This window comes from Oryctolagus cuniculus, chromosome 18, assembly GCF_051225735.1.
Source record: "Oryctolagus cuniculus isolate XC-2025 breed Fujian yellow rabbit chromosome 18, ASM5122573v1, whole genome shotgun sequence".
Classification (NCBI taxonomy): domain Eukaryota; kingdom Metazoa; phylum Chordata; class Mammalia; order Lagomorpha; family Leporidae; genus Oryctolagus; species Oryctolagus cuniculus.
The window spans coordinates 79,397,569-79,417,267 of NC_142884.1; the positions used below are offsets into that span (position 1 = coordinate 79,397,569).

The 19,699-nt window shown below is 59.6% G+C and overlaps 1 protein-coding gene across 12 annotated transcripts in view; it reads right to left on the reverse strand.

Moving 5' to 3' along the window:
* FANCA (FA complementation group A) overlaps positions 1-19,699 on the reverse strand; it is a 42,473-nt gene that overhangs the window by 10,900 nt on the left and 11,874 nt on the right. For all 12 annotated transcript variants that reach the window (XM_070062853.2, XM_089319807.1, XM_089319806.1 and 9 more), the window contains exons 14-29: positions 18,098-18,208; positions 15,904-15,999; positions 15,757-15,816; positions 13,988-14,076; positions 13,280-13,340; positions 13,145-13,194; positions 10,812-10,888; positions 8,820-8,933; positions 7,726-7,862; positions 7,039-7,109; positions 6,808-6,904; positions 6,490-6,677; positions 4,443-4,539; positions 3,141-3,314; positions 2,063-2,136; positions 1,014-1,142 (exon numbers count right to left, since the gene is read on the reverse strand). In XM_070062853.2, coding sequence (XP_069918954.2) covers positions 1,014-1,142; positions 2,063-2,136; positions 3,141-3,314; positions 4,443-4,539; positions 6,490-6,677; positions 6,808-6,904; positions 7,039-7,109; positions 7,726-7,862; positions 8,820-8,933; positions 10,812-10,888; positions 13,145-13,194; positions 13,280-13,340; positions 13,988-14,076; positions 15,757-15,816; positions 15,904-15,999; positions 18,098-18,208 — 1,625 coding nt within the window. The remainder of the gene's footprint in view (positions 1-1,013; positions 1,143-2,062; positions 2,137-3,140; positions 3,315-4,442; positions 4,540-6,489; positions 6,678-6,807; positions 6,905-7,038; positions 7,110-7,725; positions 7,863-8,819; positions 8,934-10,811; positions 10,889-13,144; positions 13,195-13,279; positions 13,341-13,987; positions 14,077-15,756; positions 15,817-15,903; positions 16,000-18,097; positions 18,209-19,699) is intronic.

The window sequence follows — 19,699 nt, forward strand, 5'->3', positions numbered from 1 at the left end:
GATTTACTTATTTATTTGCAAGGCAGAGTTAGAGAGAGAACGGGAGAGACAGGAGCTTCCACCCACTGCTCTCACCGAGTTTTTTCTCTACAATCTTGAACAAGATGAGGCTGCCTGCTCTCCCACCTCCATCACTGCACTGGAGGGACCCAGACTGGAAAGGAGAAAGCCCAACAAGCTGTGTTCACAGGTGACGCAGCTACACACAGAAAACCTGGGGAAGCCACACGTAGAACACTACCATCACTCACCAGTAAGCTCAGTGAGTTGTTACACAAACATCAGCTGTATTTTATAAGCTGGCAATGAAAAATCAGAAAATGAAATAAAGGTTTAATTCCATTTATAATAGTATTGAAAAGAGGGGCTGGAGCTGTGGCGTAGCAGGTAAGGCTGCCGCCTGCAGTGCCAGCACCACATGTGGGCGCTGGTTCATATCCCAGCTGCTCCACTCTGATCCAGCTCTCTGCTATGGCCTGGGAAAGCAGTGGAGGATGCCCAAGTCTTGGGCCCCTGCACCTGCGTGGGAGCCCTGGAGGAAGCACCTGGCTCCTGGCTTCAGATCAGCGCAGCTCTGACCGTTGAGGCCAGCAATGGAAGACCCTGTCCCCAAAGCCTCTGCCTCTCTGTAACTCTGCCTTTGAAATAAATAAATCTTTAAAAAATAGTATTATAAAGAATATTTTGGGACACATTTAACCAAAGAGGCATAAGACTTATACACTGAAAATTACAAAATGATATTGGAAGAACTTGTAAGACAGACGCAAGTAAATGAAGACAACCCATGAGCACGCACAGGCGGACTTCCTGTGCTAGGACTACTTAACAGCGCGACTCTGCCCAGCTGGCCCTCACGCCAGGGTCCAGCTGACCAAGACACAGCTGTTCCCTGTGACAATCGACACCTGGGCACAACACCAGACTCAGGCAGCCGGCCCACTGGAAGACACGCCCCACTCCCGTAACCACCACGATGGAAAGCAGGATGCTTCCGCGACGGCGCCACTGACCTCCGGCAGAAGTCCATCAGCACGCTGACGAGAACCGTGCATGCCACCTCCAGGTCTCCGTCGCAGCCCCCGGCAGCAGAGGGCTCAGGGAGGTAGCGCTGGTAGATCGCCCACTGGTGGAAGTCCTGCCTGCAACAGTAGACAACAGCGTCAGCTCTGAGAATGCTCCACCTCCCCGAGGTCGGCCGGGTACACCGGGAGGGACCAAGGGCCTGGGACCCCAGGGTGAGGAAGGGGCTGCTGGCCCAGTCTCAGCGGCACCTCCGTGACCCAGGCAGGCGGTCAGCAGATCCGCTCATGCCGAGTGTGCGTCCAACAAGTCACCCTAGGACGCCTGAACCACCCACAGGCCCCCCGAAGAAGCCGGTGTGCAGACTAGACCACCGAGCAGCTGCGGACAGGGGTGGCTCTGTGTCAGCAAAGGTCGCGATGACACTGCGGCCAGCAACGCCGTGAGCCGTTTCCGCAGAGTGCGCCAGGAGGGGCCGAGGAAGCAAGGTGATAGAGGGGTGTCCTCACCCTCATCGCCCCGATTTGTCAGGACACAAGCAAGACATGCGGAACCCAATAGAAAGTAAGACATCCCGGGAACACCTCTAAACACAATCTCAAGCTAACAGGGACTTGCGGGGTTAAGAAATGGTCATTAAAGGGGCAGGCGCTGTGGCGTAGCAGGTAAAGCCGCCGCCTGCAGTGCTGGCACCCCACATGGGCACCAGCTCCAGTCCCGGCTGTTCCACTTCCGATCCAGCTCCTGCTATGGCCTGGGAAAGCAGCAGAAGATGGCCGAAGTCCCTGGGCCCCTGCACCCACGTGGGAGACCCGGAAGAAGCTCCTGGCTCCTAACTTTGGATCAGCACAGCCACCCATGCGGGAGAGCGGGAAGGAGTCCCAGCTCTGGCTGCAGCAGCCATTCCAGGAGTGAGCCAGTGGGTGGAAGATCTCTTGGTCCCTCTCCTTTTGAAATAAGTAAGTCTTAAGGAGAAAGAAAAAGACGGAATGCAGGAACCTGCGATGGTTCCAGAGGGCAGCTCTCTCTAAGCCCTTACCTTTCTGCGTCGGAGAGCGCATCAGTTTCAGGTTGGATTTCCAGCTCCAGCTGTAACCAGTCTCTGTAAGTTAACTGAGAGAAGAGCACGGAGTACAGTCCTGAAGACACAACACCCCACTTGGGTGCCGTCTACGGTTCGTCCCTGCACCACGATGAGGTGTGTGCTCCGTGCTCAGTCAACCTCTGGGCACCCGGAGCCTGAGCGCTGGGACCGCGGGTGTGTCGGATTTCGGGACTTTCTGGGTTTTGGAACATCCAACTGCATGTTACCGGCTGAGCATCCCTAATTCAAAAATTCTAAATGAAACTGCTCTATGATCAGAGACTTCAGGTTAGGAATCTCAACCAGGCGGCGTGCTCTTCCACGGACTAAATGAGGCCGCCTTGTGCTTCGCACTGAGCCCTGAGAAACGAGATGCAGAGACTTCACAGTGCTAGCTCTGAAGGACGCCAACTGCAAATGTTGCCGCTGCTTCCCGGTAAATGCGCCAGGTCGCCTGATCTAACAGGTACCGGATCCTCATCACGTAATTACCAGCAGCACCAGCGACAAGACAACACCCTGACTGAGTTGGGAAAACCACCAAACAATAGATCTTGATGTAATAAGCAATGTGCTTGCAGCACTCACAGTAGCACACCTCCTGTTTAAAAGTCCCCTAAATCCACACGAATAACCTCCAATGTGACGTTGGAGGTTACACCATGCAGGAGGCTCCCACTGGGGAAGCCAAAGCCAGGCAGGGCACGGGGACCGGCAGGTGCACGCTGCTCCCCGCTCCTCTGCTCAAGTATGACTGACGGACGTAGTCAGCAACAACAAGACACATCGAAGCAACAGAGACTTTTCCAATAAAGACCAAGCCACCAGGCAAATACCCGGATGGCAGCAGGGCCAGGCCCATCACAGAGCCGAGCAGACACACGTGAGACACATCATTCACCCCTAAGTTCCGGCTGAGAGAAACGGCAAGCCCAGCAGGGTGCTCCCTTAACCTCTACAGCTGCACCCGTGGCTGACGGCGCCTCTCGGGACACAGGACCAGGAGTGGGACAGAGGACGGCCGGGCACCTACACGGAACTGCTTCTCCTTCAACAGCTCTTGGAGGGCTCGCTGTCTCCAGAGAGAGAGGGCGGCTCTCTGCCAGTCCACAGGACGCTGCGCGGCGCTCCAGGGGAAGCCGGCTGTGCCCTCCTGAGAGGGCGGCTCTCGGGACTCTGAGAACAGTCTGAACACGGCGAACTGAAACTGAAACAGACAGGGACGGTCGGCCAAGACCGTGACAGGCAGCCCTGTCGGGCCCTCTTCCACCCTCTCCCGGAGCACGCGAACTGCCCTGGGGGTTGGACTAGACCTTCTGAGGCACAACTGCTCAACCAACACTGCCTCCCGGAGGCTGGCGCTGGTCTGCTCCTGCCGGCCCCTGCCAGGCCGTCTGCACTGGGCTCACGGGCCAGGAAGTCTGATCAGCAACACCAGTGAGGCCAGCAGGGAGAGGGCCAGGCCTCTCCGCGTCTCCACACCCGGGCCGGCACTGTGCTAGAGCAGGTTAAGCCACCACCCACGACACCAGCAACCCCTCTGAGGGCTGGTTGGAGTCCCGGCTGCTCCACTTCTGATCAGGCTCCCTGCTAAAGCACCTGGGAGAGCAACAGAAGGTGGCCGAGGTGCTTGGGCCTCTGCCACCTACTTGGGAGACCTGGATGAAACTCCTGGCTCCTGACTGTGGACTGGCCCAGCCCCGGAAGTTGTAGCCATGTGGGGAGTGAAGCAGCAGATGGAAGATGGATCTCTCTTTCTCTCTGTAATTCTGCCTTCCAAGTAAATAAATCATACCAAGAAAAGAGGGGAGGGGAGGGGGAGGGTAGAGGGAAGGGGAGGGGAGGGAAGAGAGAAAGGAGAAAGGAGAAAGGAGAAAGGAGAAAGGAGAAAGGAGAAAGGAGAAAGAGGGGAGGGGAGGGGAGGGGAGGGGAAGGGAAGGGAAGGGAAGGGAAGGGAAGGGAAGGGAAGGGAAGGGAAGGGAAGGGAAGGGAAGGGAAGGGAAGGGAATCTGACAGGAAGCCTCTGACACACAAGACGACGACGCTGGCTTGTCTCACACTGGTGGCAACGGACACTCGGACAAACCTGTCCTAAGAACTGCGGTCAGCGTCTACGACGAGCGCGATGGGAAGCTTTCTTGAAATGCAGACACTTTCTCTAAGCACTGACCTTTCGATTCTCCTGTCTTAACGGGGTAGCTGCTTCCTTAAGGAGGGGGGATAATGCTGTTGCCATCTCATGGCCCAGTTCTCACGCAGGGGACAGAAGGAACAGCAGCAGAAGCACGGGGCTGCCCAGGGCTCACAGATGGAAACCCGGAGCCCGGGGACCTACCTTCTTTATCAGGCCTGCAGACAAGCAGCTGTACCAAGCATCCCGTGACTGGGAAGAAAACTTGCACAAAGAGTAAGAAATCGCTGCCGTGCAGAACCTGGAAACAGAACAGGAGTTAGAACGTGCAAATGTGACCCCTGTGAGCTGCAGAATAAGTTTGGCCAGTGCCGCGGCTCACTAGGCTAATCCTCTGCCTTGCAGCACCGGCACACCGGGTTCTAGTCCCGGTCGGGGCGCCGGATTCTGTCCCGGTTGCCCCTCTTCCAGGCCAGCTCTCTGCTGTGGCCTGGGAGTGCAGTGGAGGATGGCCCAGGTGCTTGGGCCCTGCACCCGCATGGGAGACCAGGAGAAGCACCTGGCTCCTGGCTTCGGATCAGCGCAATTCAGGCTGTAACGGCCATCTGGGGAGTGAACCAACGGAAGGAAGACCTCTCTGTCTGTCTCTCTCTCTCACTGTCTAACTCTGTCAAATAAATAAAAAAAAAAAAAAAAAGAAAAGAAAATACTAGAATTAAAAGCTAATTTCTGTATAACACAATTTGGAATTCATACAATTATTCAAAATGTGCATTTTCCAAGAACCTGTTGAAGACCTCTCGTGCCATTTTTTTAAAGATTTACCTATTTACTTGAAAGAGTTACAGAGGAGAGAGAGAGGGAGAGAGAGAGAACGAATCTTTGTTCCATCCAGGGGTTCACTTCCCAAATGGCTGCAAAGGCCAGGGCTGGGACAGGCAGGAGCCAGGAGCTTCTTCCGGGTCTCCCACGTGGGTGCAGGGCCCAAGGACCTCAGCCATCTCCCACTGCTCTCCCAGGTGCATTGGCAGGGAGCTGGATCAGAAGTGGGGCAGCCAGGAGTTGAACCGGCACAAAAATGGGATACCGACGTTGGAGGCGACAGCTTGACCCGCTATATCCCAGTGCTGGCCCCAACCCTCGTGCCATTCTTAGTGTCCCTGCCACGAGAGGCACTCCCCTGTGTGTCCCCTCGCTGCCCTGTCGGGAGCTCCTGCTCTTCTCACGGGCCGCGAGCGGAGCCAGCTCCTCCCTTTCCACAGCTGCCGCCCCCAGTCCCTGCACACCGCACAGGCCTGTGCCCACGCGCACGTGGGGAGGGGCTCCAAGGCCAGCCCCAGGCCACAGGGACTCCAGCCCCCGAGGGCTCGAGCGCCTGCTCCCACACAGCCTCCCTCTGCTTCCTGTGCTTCTGCTCAGAGCTCACACCGGAACCTCTGTCTGACTGACTGCCCACCTGGCCACCTGGCCACACACACACTCTGCCCAAGCAACCAGGGGCTAACCCCAGGATGACAACAGTCCCTACCACAGTTCCACCGGCCAACAGCTCCCAGCAGAGCCCGCTGGCCGTGTCCTACTCGCCCCTTGCCACAGCCGCCTGCTGGTCAGAGCACACGCTGACCTGGCACACAGCCGCCCCTACCCCAGCACTAGAGACCGCTGGTGTGCTCCGCACCCACCGTCAACTTCCTGGTCTGCCCTGCTCCACGCACGGGCGAGGAACACGCAGACCCACGCTCAGTGGGATGAGGACCTCAAACCCCGGAGGACGGGTTTACTGCTGGTGCAGCTCCCTCCGAATCTGCAGCAGAGGAACACTGAGGAGTGAGGCGAGGCAGCTCACCACAGGCAGACCCACGCCTGCCCAGAGGGACGCTCCACCAGGGCGGCTCCCGGCATGACACCTTGTGATGCGCAAGACACCACACTGCTTAGCAGCCACCACCACCGAGGCCGGGCGTCGTGCACAGGTTAGGCCGCGGCACGAGCGCCTGCACCCCATTCCGGAGTGCCTGGGCCGGTGCTGCCGATGTGCACGCCAGCAGGCACACGGGAGACGGTGACTGACTTCGTCCTGACCCAGCCCTGACTGTGCAGCCATCTGGGGAGTGAGCCCGCGGGTGGAAGCTCTCTGTCAATCTCTCTGCTGCTCTGCCTTCCAAATAAATGAAAATCAACAGACTGACAGGGTTTCTATCCTCAGACGAGAGCCAGGCAGAGCGGCGAGGGAGGGGGACGCGGAGCTCACTTCAGGCAGAAGAGCAGAGACTCGCCGGTCCCGCAGGTCAGGAGGCTGTCCAAGAAGTCAGGGACGGGGAGGCTGCTGGCAGGGGCATGAGCACCCAGCTCCACCTCTGGAAGCGTGGACCTGGACTCGCCCAGGTGGACAGCCAGGGCGGCCAGCCCCAGCACATGCGGGGCACTGAGGCTCGGGCCCTAGAATGAGAACAAGGGACAGATGGCAGAGCGAACGACAGCCGGCTTCCCAGGCAGGGCTCCCAAGGCACGAGCGAGAAGCAACAGGGGCGGCCTGGCCCACAGAGGGGCCCCAAGGGAGCGAGCCTACCTGGTGACGAAGCAGCTGGCACAGCCGCGTGAGCGTGGCAGGGAGCAGAGTGCGTCCACACAGGGTCCTCGTGAAGAGGGCAGCCCAGGCGCCCTGCCTGCCGAGAGAGCAGGGGCCACGGTGCTGGCAGCTCCCCCAACATTGCAGCCTGACCACATGCCCCGGCTGGCCCCCCACGGCAGGAACGGGCGCTGGCACCACCCAGAGCCCCGGGGAACTCGAAGCCCCTACCTCTCTGGTGGTGCAAAGCTGGAGGCCACCATCAGGTTCTGACAAAAAGACATGAGCAGGAGGTCCACGGCCTGAGAGGAGACACAGCACCGAGGGCGGCAGCGCCGTCAACGCTGACGCGAGGGCAGGACTTGTACCTGCGCTGGGAATCAGGACAGGAACTGGGAACACCCGGTTCCACGACCGACAGGAACAGCCGTGCAGTTCCCAGGGTTTGACAGCAGCGAGCCGTCTGACACAGCCTGGCTGTGCACGTCTGAGGCCGAGCGGCACCCAGCCTGCGACACGAGCGCAGGCACGAGGGTGCCGCAGCCGCAGCCGCCTCCCACATCAGAGGGCCAGTCTGAGTCCCAGCGGCTCGGCTCTCGGCCCAGCGCCCGCCACGCGGCTGGGAGCAGCACACGATGCCCACGCTGGAGAACACGACGAGCCCCAGGCTTCTCTCAGCCTCAGCTGGTACAGAATTCAGGGAGAGAATCAGCAAATGGAAGATCTGCACGTGTGTGTGTGCGTGCACGTCCGTGCCTCATACCTGTCGCTCTGCCTTTCAAGTAGATGAACACACATTCTTAAAAGATTTTTTAAACACATGAGGGCTGGGGCCGGATGGGCCCCGCCAGTACAGAGCAGAGCCGGCCCGGATCTCTGCACAACCTAACAAGTGGTGGACGCCCCTCCTGCACCCACCTCCTGCTCTCGCCTCTCGAGCTCTGGAGCAAGGACGCTGAGCTGAACCTTTGCCGCCTCCAAGATGCCGTCCTCCTCTCTGGGGCCCAAAGCCGCACTCAGCCTTTCAGAGACCACAGCCACCTGGGCAGACACAACTGACACGGAGAGACAGTGAGGGGCAGGGTGCGCAGAGGCCGTGCCGAGGCCACACAAGCCCTTCAGCACCCGCCACGGGCCGCAGCCGTGGCCCAGGGCTCGCTCAGGCGTGGTCCTCTCCTGTGACCTTGTAACCGTGAGAGCACAGGGATCGGGCTGCTGGCACACACAGGGCTCACTGCCTCGTGACACTGGGCATGCAGCACGAACAGGAAGGGACTGCGTGCCGTCCACCACCTCTTCCTGGAGGAACTGACGGCCAACACAACCCTGCCCCACCCAAAATCTCAAGCCCAGGGGCTGGCGTTGTGGTGCAGCAGGTGAAACTGCCTCCTACGGCGCCAGCATCCCACATGGGCGCTGGTACTAGTCCCGGCTGCTCCACTTCCAATCCAGCTCTCTGCTGTGGCCTGGGAAAGTGGAGGAAGATGGCCCGAGTCCTTGGGCCCCTGCACCTGCGTGGGAGACCTGGAAGAAGCTCCAGGCTTCAGATCAGCCCAGCTCTGGCCACTGCAGCCATTTGGGGAGTGAACCAGCTGATGGAAGACCTTTCTCTCTGTTAACTCTACCTTTCAAATAAATGAATCAATAAAATCTCAAGCCCACGCTCCCCGGCACCTACGCCCCAGGGAAGCACACGCTCCCGGCCTGACGATGACCAAACCCAGGCACTGGCCTCACATGGAAACCTCCTGCTGCTCTCGGAAGCAGGACTGACGGCACGTCGGCCAGCCTGCCCTGGTCACTCCACTCTGCGCTCCTCATCTCCATCTCCACCGTTCTCATCATCGCCATCGTACATCCCACAGGGATCTCGTGACAGCTTGTGCGGGGGTCAAGTTCAACTACCAAACTGCACCACAGAAAGACACCGGAGCAGCCATGGAGCTCCGACGGCACACCGTGTGCAGAACATAGCACCGCACAGCGCAGACCTGCCCCAGCCACGTGCTCACCGTCATACTGGGCGGGGTCCGCCATGGCAGCTCTGAGCTCTCCCAGTGCAGCTCGGAGTGACCCCAGGGGCTCCTCAGCACAGCCAGGCTCGGTCCCCCTTCCCGGGGCTGCATCTAGGCGGAGGGGAGGCAGTTTTAACAACCAGGGTGGGAAACACACTCACAGGACTCTGTTACAGAGAGAGAGGCCTCGCACAGGTCAACAGGGCACCGCCCATTCACACGGCTTTCCTTCACGCAGACAGAGGTTAGCAGGAGGCGATGCCAGCGGCTAATTAACACTGACACACGAGCTTAAGAACAGCAGCCGTGTATGCCATCACAGATCCATCGTGAAAACCCCCAGCCCAGCCCGGACGAGGGGGCTACGCGGGAGGATGGCGACTGCTCCGTCAGACCCCGAGTCAGCAGACGGACGGAAAGCAGGGGAGCGCCAGTGCCCGGGAGACGCCACCGGTTCTCAGCCGACGCAGTAACAGGTGTGCGGAAGACAACCGGACTACGTGTTTGCCAAAGGCACTTGTCCAGACCGTCATACAAAGGAAGAAACGTGACATACTCTTAAAGGCACAGCAAGCTCGGGCTGCCAGAGCTGTGCATGCAGGCCACGCCCACTGAACACGGAAATCACCGGGCTCTGCTCATAGGCATGGGCGGCAGAAACCAAGGAACACTCCGAGAGCCCCTGGGGTAGGAGCAGGGGTGAGGGGCGCTCCGCCAAGGGGAAACACCTCTCGCCAGGCGGCCATGGCAAACCACGCTGTGCCGGGGCCTTCACCCTTTGCCTGCTGAAGTCTCTGGGGTCTCCAAGGCCACAGGAAACCACCTGTGCTCATGAGAGGCGGGGCTCGGGGAACAGACACCAAGATGTTTCACGCAGCCTGCCTGGCCCTGCGGCTGTCAGAGGACTGGAGACATGCTGTTGGCACGGCAGCACGCCATCGGTTAAGAAGCCGTGCTCTGAGGGCCTGGGTTCAAGCCCTGGCTCCGGCTCCCAATTCTAGCCTGTGTATGCGCCCTGGAGGCAGCAGTGGAGGCTGAGGGGCTGGGTTCCCCCGCACAGCTCCTCTGTGGACTGAGTTCTGGCTTCCTGCGTTTGTCCCGGAAAGCTGCAGCTGCTGTGAGCCTTTGAGAAGTGAGCCAGAAGTCCGTTTCTCTGTGTCCCAAATAACACAAACTGGGGCCGGCGCTGTGGCGTGGTAGGGAAAGTCTCCACCCTGGGCCCAGCATCCAAAAAAACACAGGCACCAACTTGAGTGCCAGCTGCTCCACTTCTGATCCAGCTCCCTGCTAATGGCCTGGGAAAGCAGCAGAAGACGGCCCAAGTGCTGGGACCCCTGCATCCATGTGGCCATGGAGGAAGCTCCTGGCTTTGGATCCACCCAGCTTCCACCACTGTGGCCACCTGGGGAGTGAACTGGCGCATGGAAGACCTCGGGCTGGGACTCTGCTCCCCACAGGCACGAAGACGCCTGACCTATGCTCTGACTTGGCTGCAGTCGGCCAACAGCCCCACGAGGCACACTTCTGCACCACACGGTGGGCCTGGGGGCTGCTGCCCAGAGAGCTCCTGAACCCCAAGGGGCAGGCAGACGCATCCCACAGCCATGCGGCCCCGGAGATGAGCAGTGGTGAGGCAGACACAGCCGCGCAGCCCCGGAGACGAGCAGTGGTGAGGCAGACACAGCCGTGCGGCCCCGGAGACGAGCAGTGGTGAGGCAGACACAGCCGCGCAGCCCCGGAGACGAGCAGTGGTGAGGCAGACACAGCCGCGCAGCCCCGGAGAGGAGCAGTGGTGAGGCAGACACAGCCGTGCGGCCCCGGAGACGAGCAGTGGTGAGGCAGACACAGCCGCGCGGCCCCGGAGACGAGCACCAGTAAGCAGGTCATTCCTCAGGCCCTCCCACACTAACAGCCCCGGCAGGCGCCACAGGACACGCGCACCAAGAGACACGGAAAGCGCAGTCCCGGCCAGGGCGACCTGGGCCTTACTCTCTGGCAGCTTCTCTCCGGCCGTGGAGCAGGCGTGGCAGTAGGTGGCGTACAGAGACGGCGGGATCTTCCCCACTCTGCGTCGGGAGAAAACAAAAGCAGCTCAGCTATGACGCAGAAACCACTAGAAACGACAAGCGACACAGCACCACGTGTGTCACCGTCAGTCACACGTGAATCCTGAAAGGCCAGACCACAAGGGGCCAACAACCGTCATCACCATGGACTGAGACTATAAAGACATTTCTCTCGTTCAATTTTTGGTAATTTCCAAAAATATGCAATTGACTGCATCAAAATCGTACAGAATTAGGGGTGGGGCAAACCACCCACACCCCGGGCCGGTTCAGTTCCTGATCCCAGCTCCCTGCTGGCCTCCCTGGGCCGTCTGCTGCCCCCATCTCTCAGGAGCATTAGCAGGGAGCAGCTGGACTGGAACCAGCATTCTGATATGGGCCGCTGATGTCACAGTGATGGCTTAACCAGCTGAGCCACATCAGCCCCTCACATTTTTTAAACTAAAAAAGGTAGCATATCCACAGTTGGATATTAGCCTGTTAAAAATGGAAATCCAGGGGCCAGCGCTGTGGTGCAGCGGGTCACAGCCCTGGCCTGCAGCACCTGCACCCCATAGAGGCACCGGTTCAAGTGCCAGCTGCTCCACTTCTGGCCCAGCTCCCTGCTAATGCTCCCGGGAAAGCAGTGGAAGGATAGCCCGGGTCCTCACGCCCTGTGGGAGACCTGGATGAAGCTCCTGGCTCTTGGCTTCAGCCTGGCCCAGCCCTGGCCATGGCAGCCATTTAGGGAGTGAACCAGTGGATGGAAGACTTCTCTTTAACTCTGGTAACTATCTTATTTTTTAAAGATTTATTTATTTAATTGAAAGTCAGAGTTACACAGAGAGAGGAGAGGCAGAGAGAGAGGGAGAGGCAGAGAGAGAGAGAGAGTAGGAGGGAGGGAGGGAGGGAGAGAGGTTTTCCATCCGTCAGTTCACTCCCCAATTGGCTGCAATGGCTGTAGCTGCGCCGATCTGAAGCCAGGAGCTTCTTCCAGGTCTCCCACGCGGGTGCAGGGTCCCAAGGACTTGGGTCATCTTCTACTGCTTTCCCAGGCCATAGAAGAGAGCTGGATCAGAAGTAGAGCAGCCGGGTTGTGAACCAGCGCCCATGTGGGATGCTGGTGCTTCAGGCCAGGGTGTTAAAATGCTGTGCCACAGCGCCAGCCCCTGGTAACTATCTTTCAAAAAAAAAAAAAAAAGTGTTTATCTATGACTAAAAAAAAAATGGAAATCCGGACTCCTGATGACTTCATTACACAAAACGAAGTCAAATCCTGTGCGGGCTACTTCTGAGGCAGAAGGTGGAGAGGTGCTGGGGGCTGGGGCAGCAGTGGGGGTGTCCACACAGAAGGGGAGGGTTGGGAGTCAGGGCTGACAGCAGCACAACATAATGAACGAGACGGACATCAGTGCACATGTGAAAGGCTTGGAGGGTAAGATTTCTACAAGCATATTTGAAAATAATTTAAGAAACGGAAAGAGGAGCCGGTGCTGCAGCATAGTAGGCTGGGCCTCCACCAAAATATATAAGAAGCAAATTTTTAAAAAGATTTATTTCAGCCGGCGTCGCGGCTCACTAGGCTAATCCTCCGCCTGTGGTGCCGGCACACCGGGTTCTAGTCCCGGTCGGGGCGCTGGATTCTGTCCCGGTTGCCCCTCTTCCAGTCCAGCTCTCTGCTACGGCCCGGGAAGGCAGTGGAGGATGGCCCAGGTCCTTGGGCCCTGCACCCCATGGGAGACCAGAAGAAGCACTTGGCTCCTGGCTTTGGATCGGCGCAGCCCGCCAGCCGTAGCAGCCATTGCGGGGGGTGAACCAATGGAAAAGGAAGACCTTTCTCCCTATCTCTGTCTCTCTCACTATCTAACTCTGCCTGTCCAAAAAAAAAAAAAAAAAAAAAAAAATTTTTCATCTACTTGAAAGGCAGAACGACAGAGATTCTTTGTCCACTGGTTCACCCCTCAAACAGCCAGGCCAAAGCAGGAGCCCAGAGCCCGGTTTGGGTCTCAAATGTGGGTGGCACAGGCACAAGTCCTCCCAGGTGCACACTAGCAGGAAGTGGGCGTGGAAGCACAGGAGCTGGGACCCTAACGGGCACCCTGACTGACCCCAAGTGCCACCATGCCCACCCCGCATGTTGATCACAACTCAGTCTGGAGTCAGTAGTCCCCACTGGGACACGTGACAAGGCAGCTCCTGCTACAGCAGCACCGTCCTCCACGGCACCAGGTCTGCTGGACGCAGGGCGCGCCCTCTCCACGACCCTTCCGTCCTTGCCTCCTCAGAGAGTCTATGAAAGCCATGCGCGGATCAGGGGTCTCTGGGAGCTGTAAGAAAGGGCGTGAGTGAGACACAGACAAGAACTGGCCACTGTGTTCAGATGTGTCGTCAACTCCAGAGCAGGATACTGACCACTCGCGGCGTGAGCAGGGCAGGGAGGAAGTGGCCCGTGTAGTAAGATCTCCGGAATATGCTGCAACACACAACGTCAGACAGCACCTCGGTGAGCGTGGACGGGGGTCCCGGACTCCCCTGGGGGCAGCAGCAGCGACTCTTATTTCAAAGCTGTTTTTCAGTCTCCCTGCTCACTGCTCTGGGCCACGTCGTGCACGTGACAGAAGCACCCCTGCATCCCAGGAACCCGGACCACGTGTGCGTCACTCTCGACGTGGCCACGGAACCTGGGCTCAGCTAAGGCCACGAGGGTCCCTTTCTCCTTGGAGCTGCTCTCAGGGCACCAGAACCCAAGATGTTCTGGGACCACACGGAGTTCGATCAGTTTTGCTGTCCAGTCCCCTGAGCTGGCTGCACACAGGTCTCCAATCACTGCTAGACTGCCACCCGCGTGTCCTCCCCCCACACCCGTGTGTCCTCTCCCCACACCCACGTGTCCTCCCCCAACGGCTCTTTGGGTGGAAGGACCCACGTGCAGTTACCGAAGACGACACGTTCCACAGCCACAACACAGCTCCCGAACGCCCCCCCCCCCCAGCATCTGAGACACCGACTCGTCTCCCCTGAGCAAACGCTGCTCCCCTCCACAGGACAGCCCCCGGACGCCATCACGGCAGGGTCCACAGGAGCTGCAGCCACCGGCAACTCCCTGCTGCCCGTCCCTACCTGGCCTCCATGACGGTGACTGGGATTTTCCCCGTGTGCTCAAACACTGACACGGCCTTTGCGACGTCCTGGGCTGCTTGGCTGTCGGGCTGGTTCCCACGTGGAGGAAGAGAACGCATTCCGAGCGTGAGCACCCAGGGCTGGCTCGGCCTCTTCCTCCAAGCTGCCATGGCCGACGCAGCAAGGGGTGCTCAACATTTGAACAGGGAAAGGGTCACAGTGCTGGCCCTCAGGAAGCTCAGAGCTGGGAAGCGAGGCCCCTGATCACAGCTCAGCCCCCACCGTCCATCTCTCGTGCCCACTGGCAGCCCTCTCTGAAGACTGAACGGTTCAGACGGGACGCCTCCAGGCAGGAAGGGGCTGACACTTCATATCTTTTTTTCTTTTTTCTTTTTCTTTTTTTAATTGAAAGGCAGAGTTAGAGAGAGGCGGAGGCAGAGAGAAAGGTCTTCCGTCCGCTGGTTCACTCTCCAAATGGCTGCAACGGCTGGAGAAGGGTCGATCTGAAGCCAGGAGCTTCTTCCAGGTCTCCCATGTGGGTGCAAGGGCCCAAGCACTTGGGCCATCTTCTACTGCTTTCCCAGGCCATAGCAGAGAGCTGGATTGGAAGTGGAGCAGCCGGGACACAAACCAGTGCCCATACAGGATGCCCACTGTACCACAGTGCCAGCCCCAATATTTCATTTCTGAGATTTGAAAAAAAATCTGAGAAGTGGATGTTTGGCCTAGCAGCAAAGTCAAAATTAGGGTGCCCACATCAGGTTCCCTGGATTCCACCTGTGGCTCTGGCTCCAGACTCCAGCTTCCTGCTACAGCACGCCCTGGGAGGCAGAAGTGTTGGCTCAAGGGCTCACGGCCCTGCCACCCAGAGTGACTTCCTGGCTCCCAGCTCCAGGTCTCACCCAGCCCCTGCTGCTGCAGGCAACTGGGGGAATGAACCTATGGACGGGGGCTCTTTCTGCCTCATGAATTAAAAGATAATAATCATGGGGGCCGGTGCTGCGGAGAAGGAGGCTGAACCTCCACCTGCAGCGCCAGAATCCCAGATGGGCGCCAGTTCACGTCCCAGCTGCTCCTCTTCCAATCCAGCTCTCTGCTTATGGCCTGGGAAAGCAGTGCAAGATGGCTTGAGTGCTTGGGTCCCTGTACCCAACTGCGAGACCCAGAAGAAGCTCCTGTCTCCTGGCTTCAGATCTGCCGAGCTCTGGCCGTTGCGGCCATCTGGGGAGTGACCCGGAGGATGGAAGACCCTTCTGTTTCTCCCTCTCTCTGCCTTTAACTCTACCTATCACACAAATAGAATCTTTAAAATCTTTTTATTTTAAATGGCAACTTAGGAGCAACAATAAATTTTACGTTGAAAACTGCACAGAAATCTCCACCAACACTTGGACATCATCTACTAAGTGTTCTTTAGGAATGCACAGCCTAAGAGGGCCTGAATCAGAAAAGGTGACTTCTGACTAGCGACAGACACAGCACGTGGCCATCCGACACCTGGTTCACATACGCGGGGTTTACACTCCGTGTGATTCCCAGAAAAACCCGCCCAACCCCACAGGCACCCGGATGTTCTGGGCATCGCAGGACAACAGCGACACACACACTCGTTCCAGGTGGGTGCCGCCAAGACACCGCGGGAGCGCTCCTGCCCCGCCCCCAGCCGTGCCAGAGGCGAATCGGGGCAGGACGCCAAGGCTGAAACACCCCAGAGAGAAGCAAACTGGACTTGTGCCCGGTGAGCACGGCGCAGCGCAAGGCGACCTCACCTCTGCTATGTCCCCGGCTGATGCCAAGTCCTCGTAAAGCCCCATGTTTTCTATGGAAACCTTCAGAGAAGAGAAGGGGACGATGACCACCAAGACCGGTCTGCTGGGCAGCTGGAGGGAGTGGACACAGAGAGTGGCCGGCCTTGCCTTGAGGTCAGCCAGCCGCGTCTTGGCCAGCGAGACGTAGTCGGAGAGCAGGGAGCGGTACTTGTCTGGAACCAGCGGCGGGTGGAGAATGTGTACCTGTGGGCAAAGCACAGCTGCAGCCACGCTGGTCCACAGCCCCGCTCACGGCCTGCACCCCCAGGGACACTGAGGAGCCCTGGGGCAGCACAGCCACGGCCACGCTGGTCCACAGCCCCGCTCACGGCCTGCACCCCCAGGGACACTGAGGAGCCCTGGGGCAGCACAGCCACGGCCACCCTGGTCCACAGCCCCGCTCACGGCCTGCACCCCCAGGGACGCCGAGGAGCCACAGCCACGGCCACCCTGGTCCACAGCCCCGCTCACGGCCTGCACCCCCAGGGACACTGAGGAGCCCTGGGGCAGCACAGACACGGCCACCCTGGTCCACAGCCCCGCTCACGGCCTGCACCCCCAGGGACACTGAGGAGCCCTGGGGCAGCACAGCCACGGCCACCCTGGTCCACAGCCCCGCTCACGGCCTGCACCCCCAGGGACACTGAGGAGCCCTGGGGCAGGCTCAAAAGCACAGCAGAAAAATCATTAGCAAAACCGACACCCGCAGCAGAGGCTGCTCACTCAGAAACTAACGCATCGGTTAGCACTGAGTCAGTACTGGGGCGCGAACCAGGCAAGTGGGGGACACGGACCCAGAACCAGGCACAGCTGGGCACCTGCAGCTCCCTGGTCAGGGGACGGCAACGAAACAAAGGAGTCCACAGTGCTGAAGGACAACGGAGACCGCAGGGGACACTCGCGGCCTCTGCTCCGGAAGGCACCAGCCACAGGCTCCAGGAAAGGGGGCGGGCCCGACAAAGGAAGCCGGAGACTGCCGAGGACAGCGGCCCGACAGCCACAGAGGGTCTGCACAGACGTCCCGACCGTGCCTTTAGGAGGCGGCAGGGAAGGCACGTGGTGACCTCAGAGGGGCTTGGGACAGGACGCTGCTGCCGGTGGTGACAGCCAGGCTCGCCAGGCACCTTCTCACCTTAAAGGAGTGCTGAACACAGACCCGACACTACAGTGCCTGGGCAGGGGAGGGGCCAGAATTCCAGGGCGGGGCAGGAAGGAGGACGGTCCACGAAGGAGGACGGTCCACGGACTATCCACTCTGCTTCCTGTACCCCTTGTACACATCTGAGCAGCACACGCCCCTTTTATCTTTCAGACATTTTAAATGTATTTGAGATACAGACACAGAGAGAACTTCGTGGTCACTCCCCAAATGCCCACAACAGCCAGAACGGAGCCAAGCCCAACGCAGGGCTGGGCACTCCACTCGGATCCCCCGTGTGGGTGGCAGGGGTCTGGTCCCTCCCGGGTGTGCGTCAGCACGTGAATGGCAGGGGTCTGGTCCCTCAGGCCATCCCCTGTGGCCTCCCAGGTGTGTGCCAGTAGGAGGGTGGCTGGGGTCGGGAGACAGAGGCAGATTTCAAACCCAGGTTCCCCAACACGGGACGCACGTGGCTTAACCACGGGTCTAAATGCCTGCCCCATGACGCCCAGCCTCCAGGTCATTGCTCCTGAAGACACATGCTGGAGCAGCTGACTGAAACAAACACCAAACCAACCAAAAACCACCAGATACTGCACACGGCACTGCACACTGGTGTAAAACCCAGGGCGTAATGGCCGCCGGCAGCTTGAGGGCGCGACCTTCCAGGTCCTTCTGAATACACGAACCTATCACTTGTTGAAGTAGACACAGGGGGACCGGCACTGTGGCGCAGTGGCGCAGTGGGTCAAAGCCCTGGCCTGCAGTGCCTGCATCCTATGGGCGCAGGTTCGAGTCCCGGATGCTCCACTGCTCCTGCTAATGTGCCTGGGAAAGCAGCAGAGGACGGCCCACGTCCTTGGGCTCCTGCACCCACGTGGGAGACCCAGAAGATGCTCCTGGATCCTGGCTCCGGATCCGCTCAGCTCTGGCCATCTGGGGACTGAACCAGAGGAAGGAAGACCTCTCTGTCTCTACCTCTCTTTGTAAAACTTTCAAAGAAGTATAACAGCAAATCTGTAACAAAAATAAATAAATGAATAGACATGGGATCCCACCTGTACCCACTGCCAGACTGCCTGCTGACTGGTCCCTCCCTTGAGTATACAAACCTCTCACCTGTCAAAGTGGAAACGGGGCCCCAGCTCTGGGGCGGCTGCTCACCTGCAGGCACCGCGGGGCCTCAAAGGGCACGAGGTCGGACAGGAACTTGAAGAGGAAGACCAGTGCCTTCTTGCTGCTGCCGTGGTAGCCACGTGTGCTCCCAAAGGAGGCCTGTGGGGAGACACGGGGATGCGGCTCGGGGCGCAGACACCGCTCGGCGGGGCCCAAGCCCCTGGGCTGCACCAAGGGGCTGGCTGGCGGGCCACTCTCACCCCGCAGAAGAGAGGAACAGCTCGGGGGTGCCCTGACTGAGGAGATCCGACCAGGTACTGCTCCTGGTCCTCAGGGGTCCACAGCCACCCCCACGGACGCTCCAATGTGCAAATACGCTCGTCTCACGTGGCAACGTCCTTCCCACACCCGACCAAGAGTGATGTGACCCCTGCAGGACAGGCGGCCACGGTGGACGAGCCCACAGATCCTGACGCCACGGATCAAGGACAGTGGGGGGTGCCCAGCACCCAGCCCTCTGGGGGCCGAGGGAGCACCCCCCACTGCAACAGGTCTCCAGCAGGGCCCCAACGACAGCAGGACGAGGCACTGGCCCCACACACACGACAACCAACCCTGCAGAGAGCAACTGGACATCTGTGAACACCAAAACCACACAGACCCTGCCATGCTGGCCACGCATGGACCCACAGGACCATGAGACCGTCACATGCTGACTGTTCCCAACCTTGGTTCTGGTAACTGCAAAACAGCCAGCATCAAAAAGGGGACAGCACCCCTAAGACGAAGACGGTCAGAAGACAGGGCAGACGGGCTGCTGTCCCTACCCCATTGACCACCAGGGAGACAGGAAACTCAGCAAACAAAGATGCCCAGCTCCCCTACACCTGACTGCCCACGGCCCCACCCCACGCAGCTCCCCTATACCCGACTGCCCACGGCCCCACCCCACACAGCTCCCCTACACCCGACTGCCCACGGCCCCACCCCACGCAGCACCCCTACACCCGACTGCCCACGGCCCCACCCCACGCAGCACCCCTACACCCGACTGCCCACAGCCCCACCCCATGCAGCTCCCCTACACCCGACTGCCCACGGCCCCACCCCATGCAGCTCCCCTACACCCGACTGTCCACGGCCCCGTCCCACGCAGCTCCCCTATACCTGACTGCCCACGGCCCCGCCCCACGCAGCTCCTCTACACTGCAGACTGCCCACGGCCCCATCCCACGCAGCTCCCCTACACCCGACTGCCCACAGCCCCACCCCACACATCTCCCCTAAAAAGACTACTCACTGCCCCATCCCACTCAGCTCCCCTACACCCGACTGCCCACGGCCCCGCCCCACACATCTCCCCTAAAAAGACTACTCACTGCCCCATCCCACTCAGCTCCCCTACACCCGACTGCCCACGGCCCCGCCCCACTCAGCTCCCCCAAACCTGAGACTGCTCACAGCCCTCCGGAGGGGCAGGAAGCCAAGCTTCCCGCTGAGGGGCAACTACGTCGAGGAGCCCACACCGTCCTCACAGAAACCACTGGTTTTTACGGGGCCACCAAGAGGATCACTAGGAGCCCAGCCTTCAGGGTGGACCCACGGCCACACCCACCAAGGTGCCTCTGGCAAGCACCGCTGAGGGTCTGG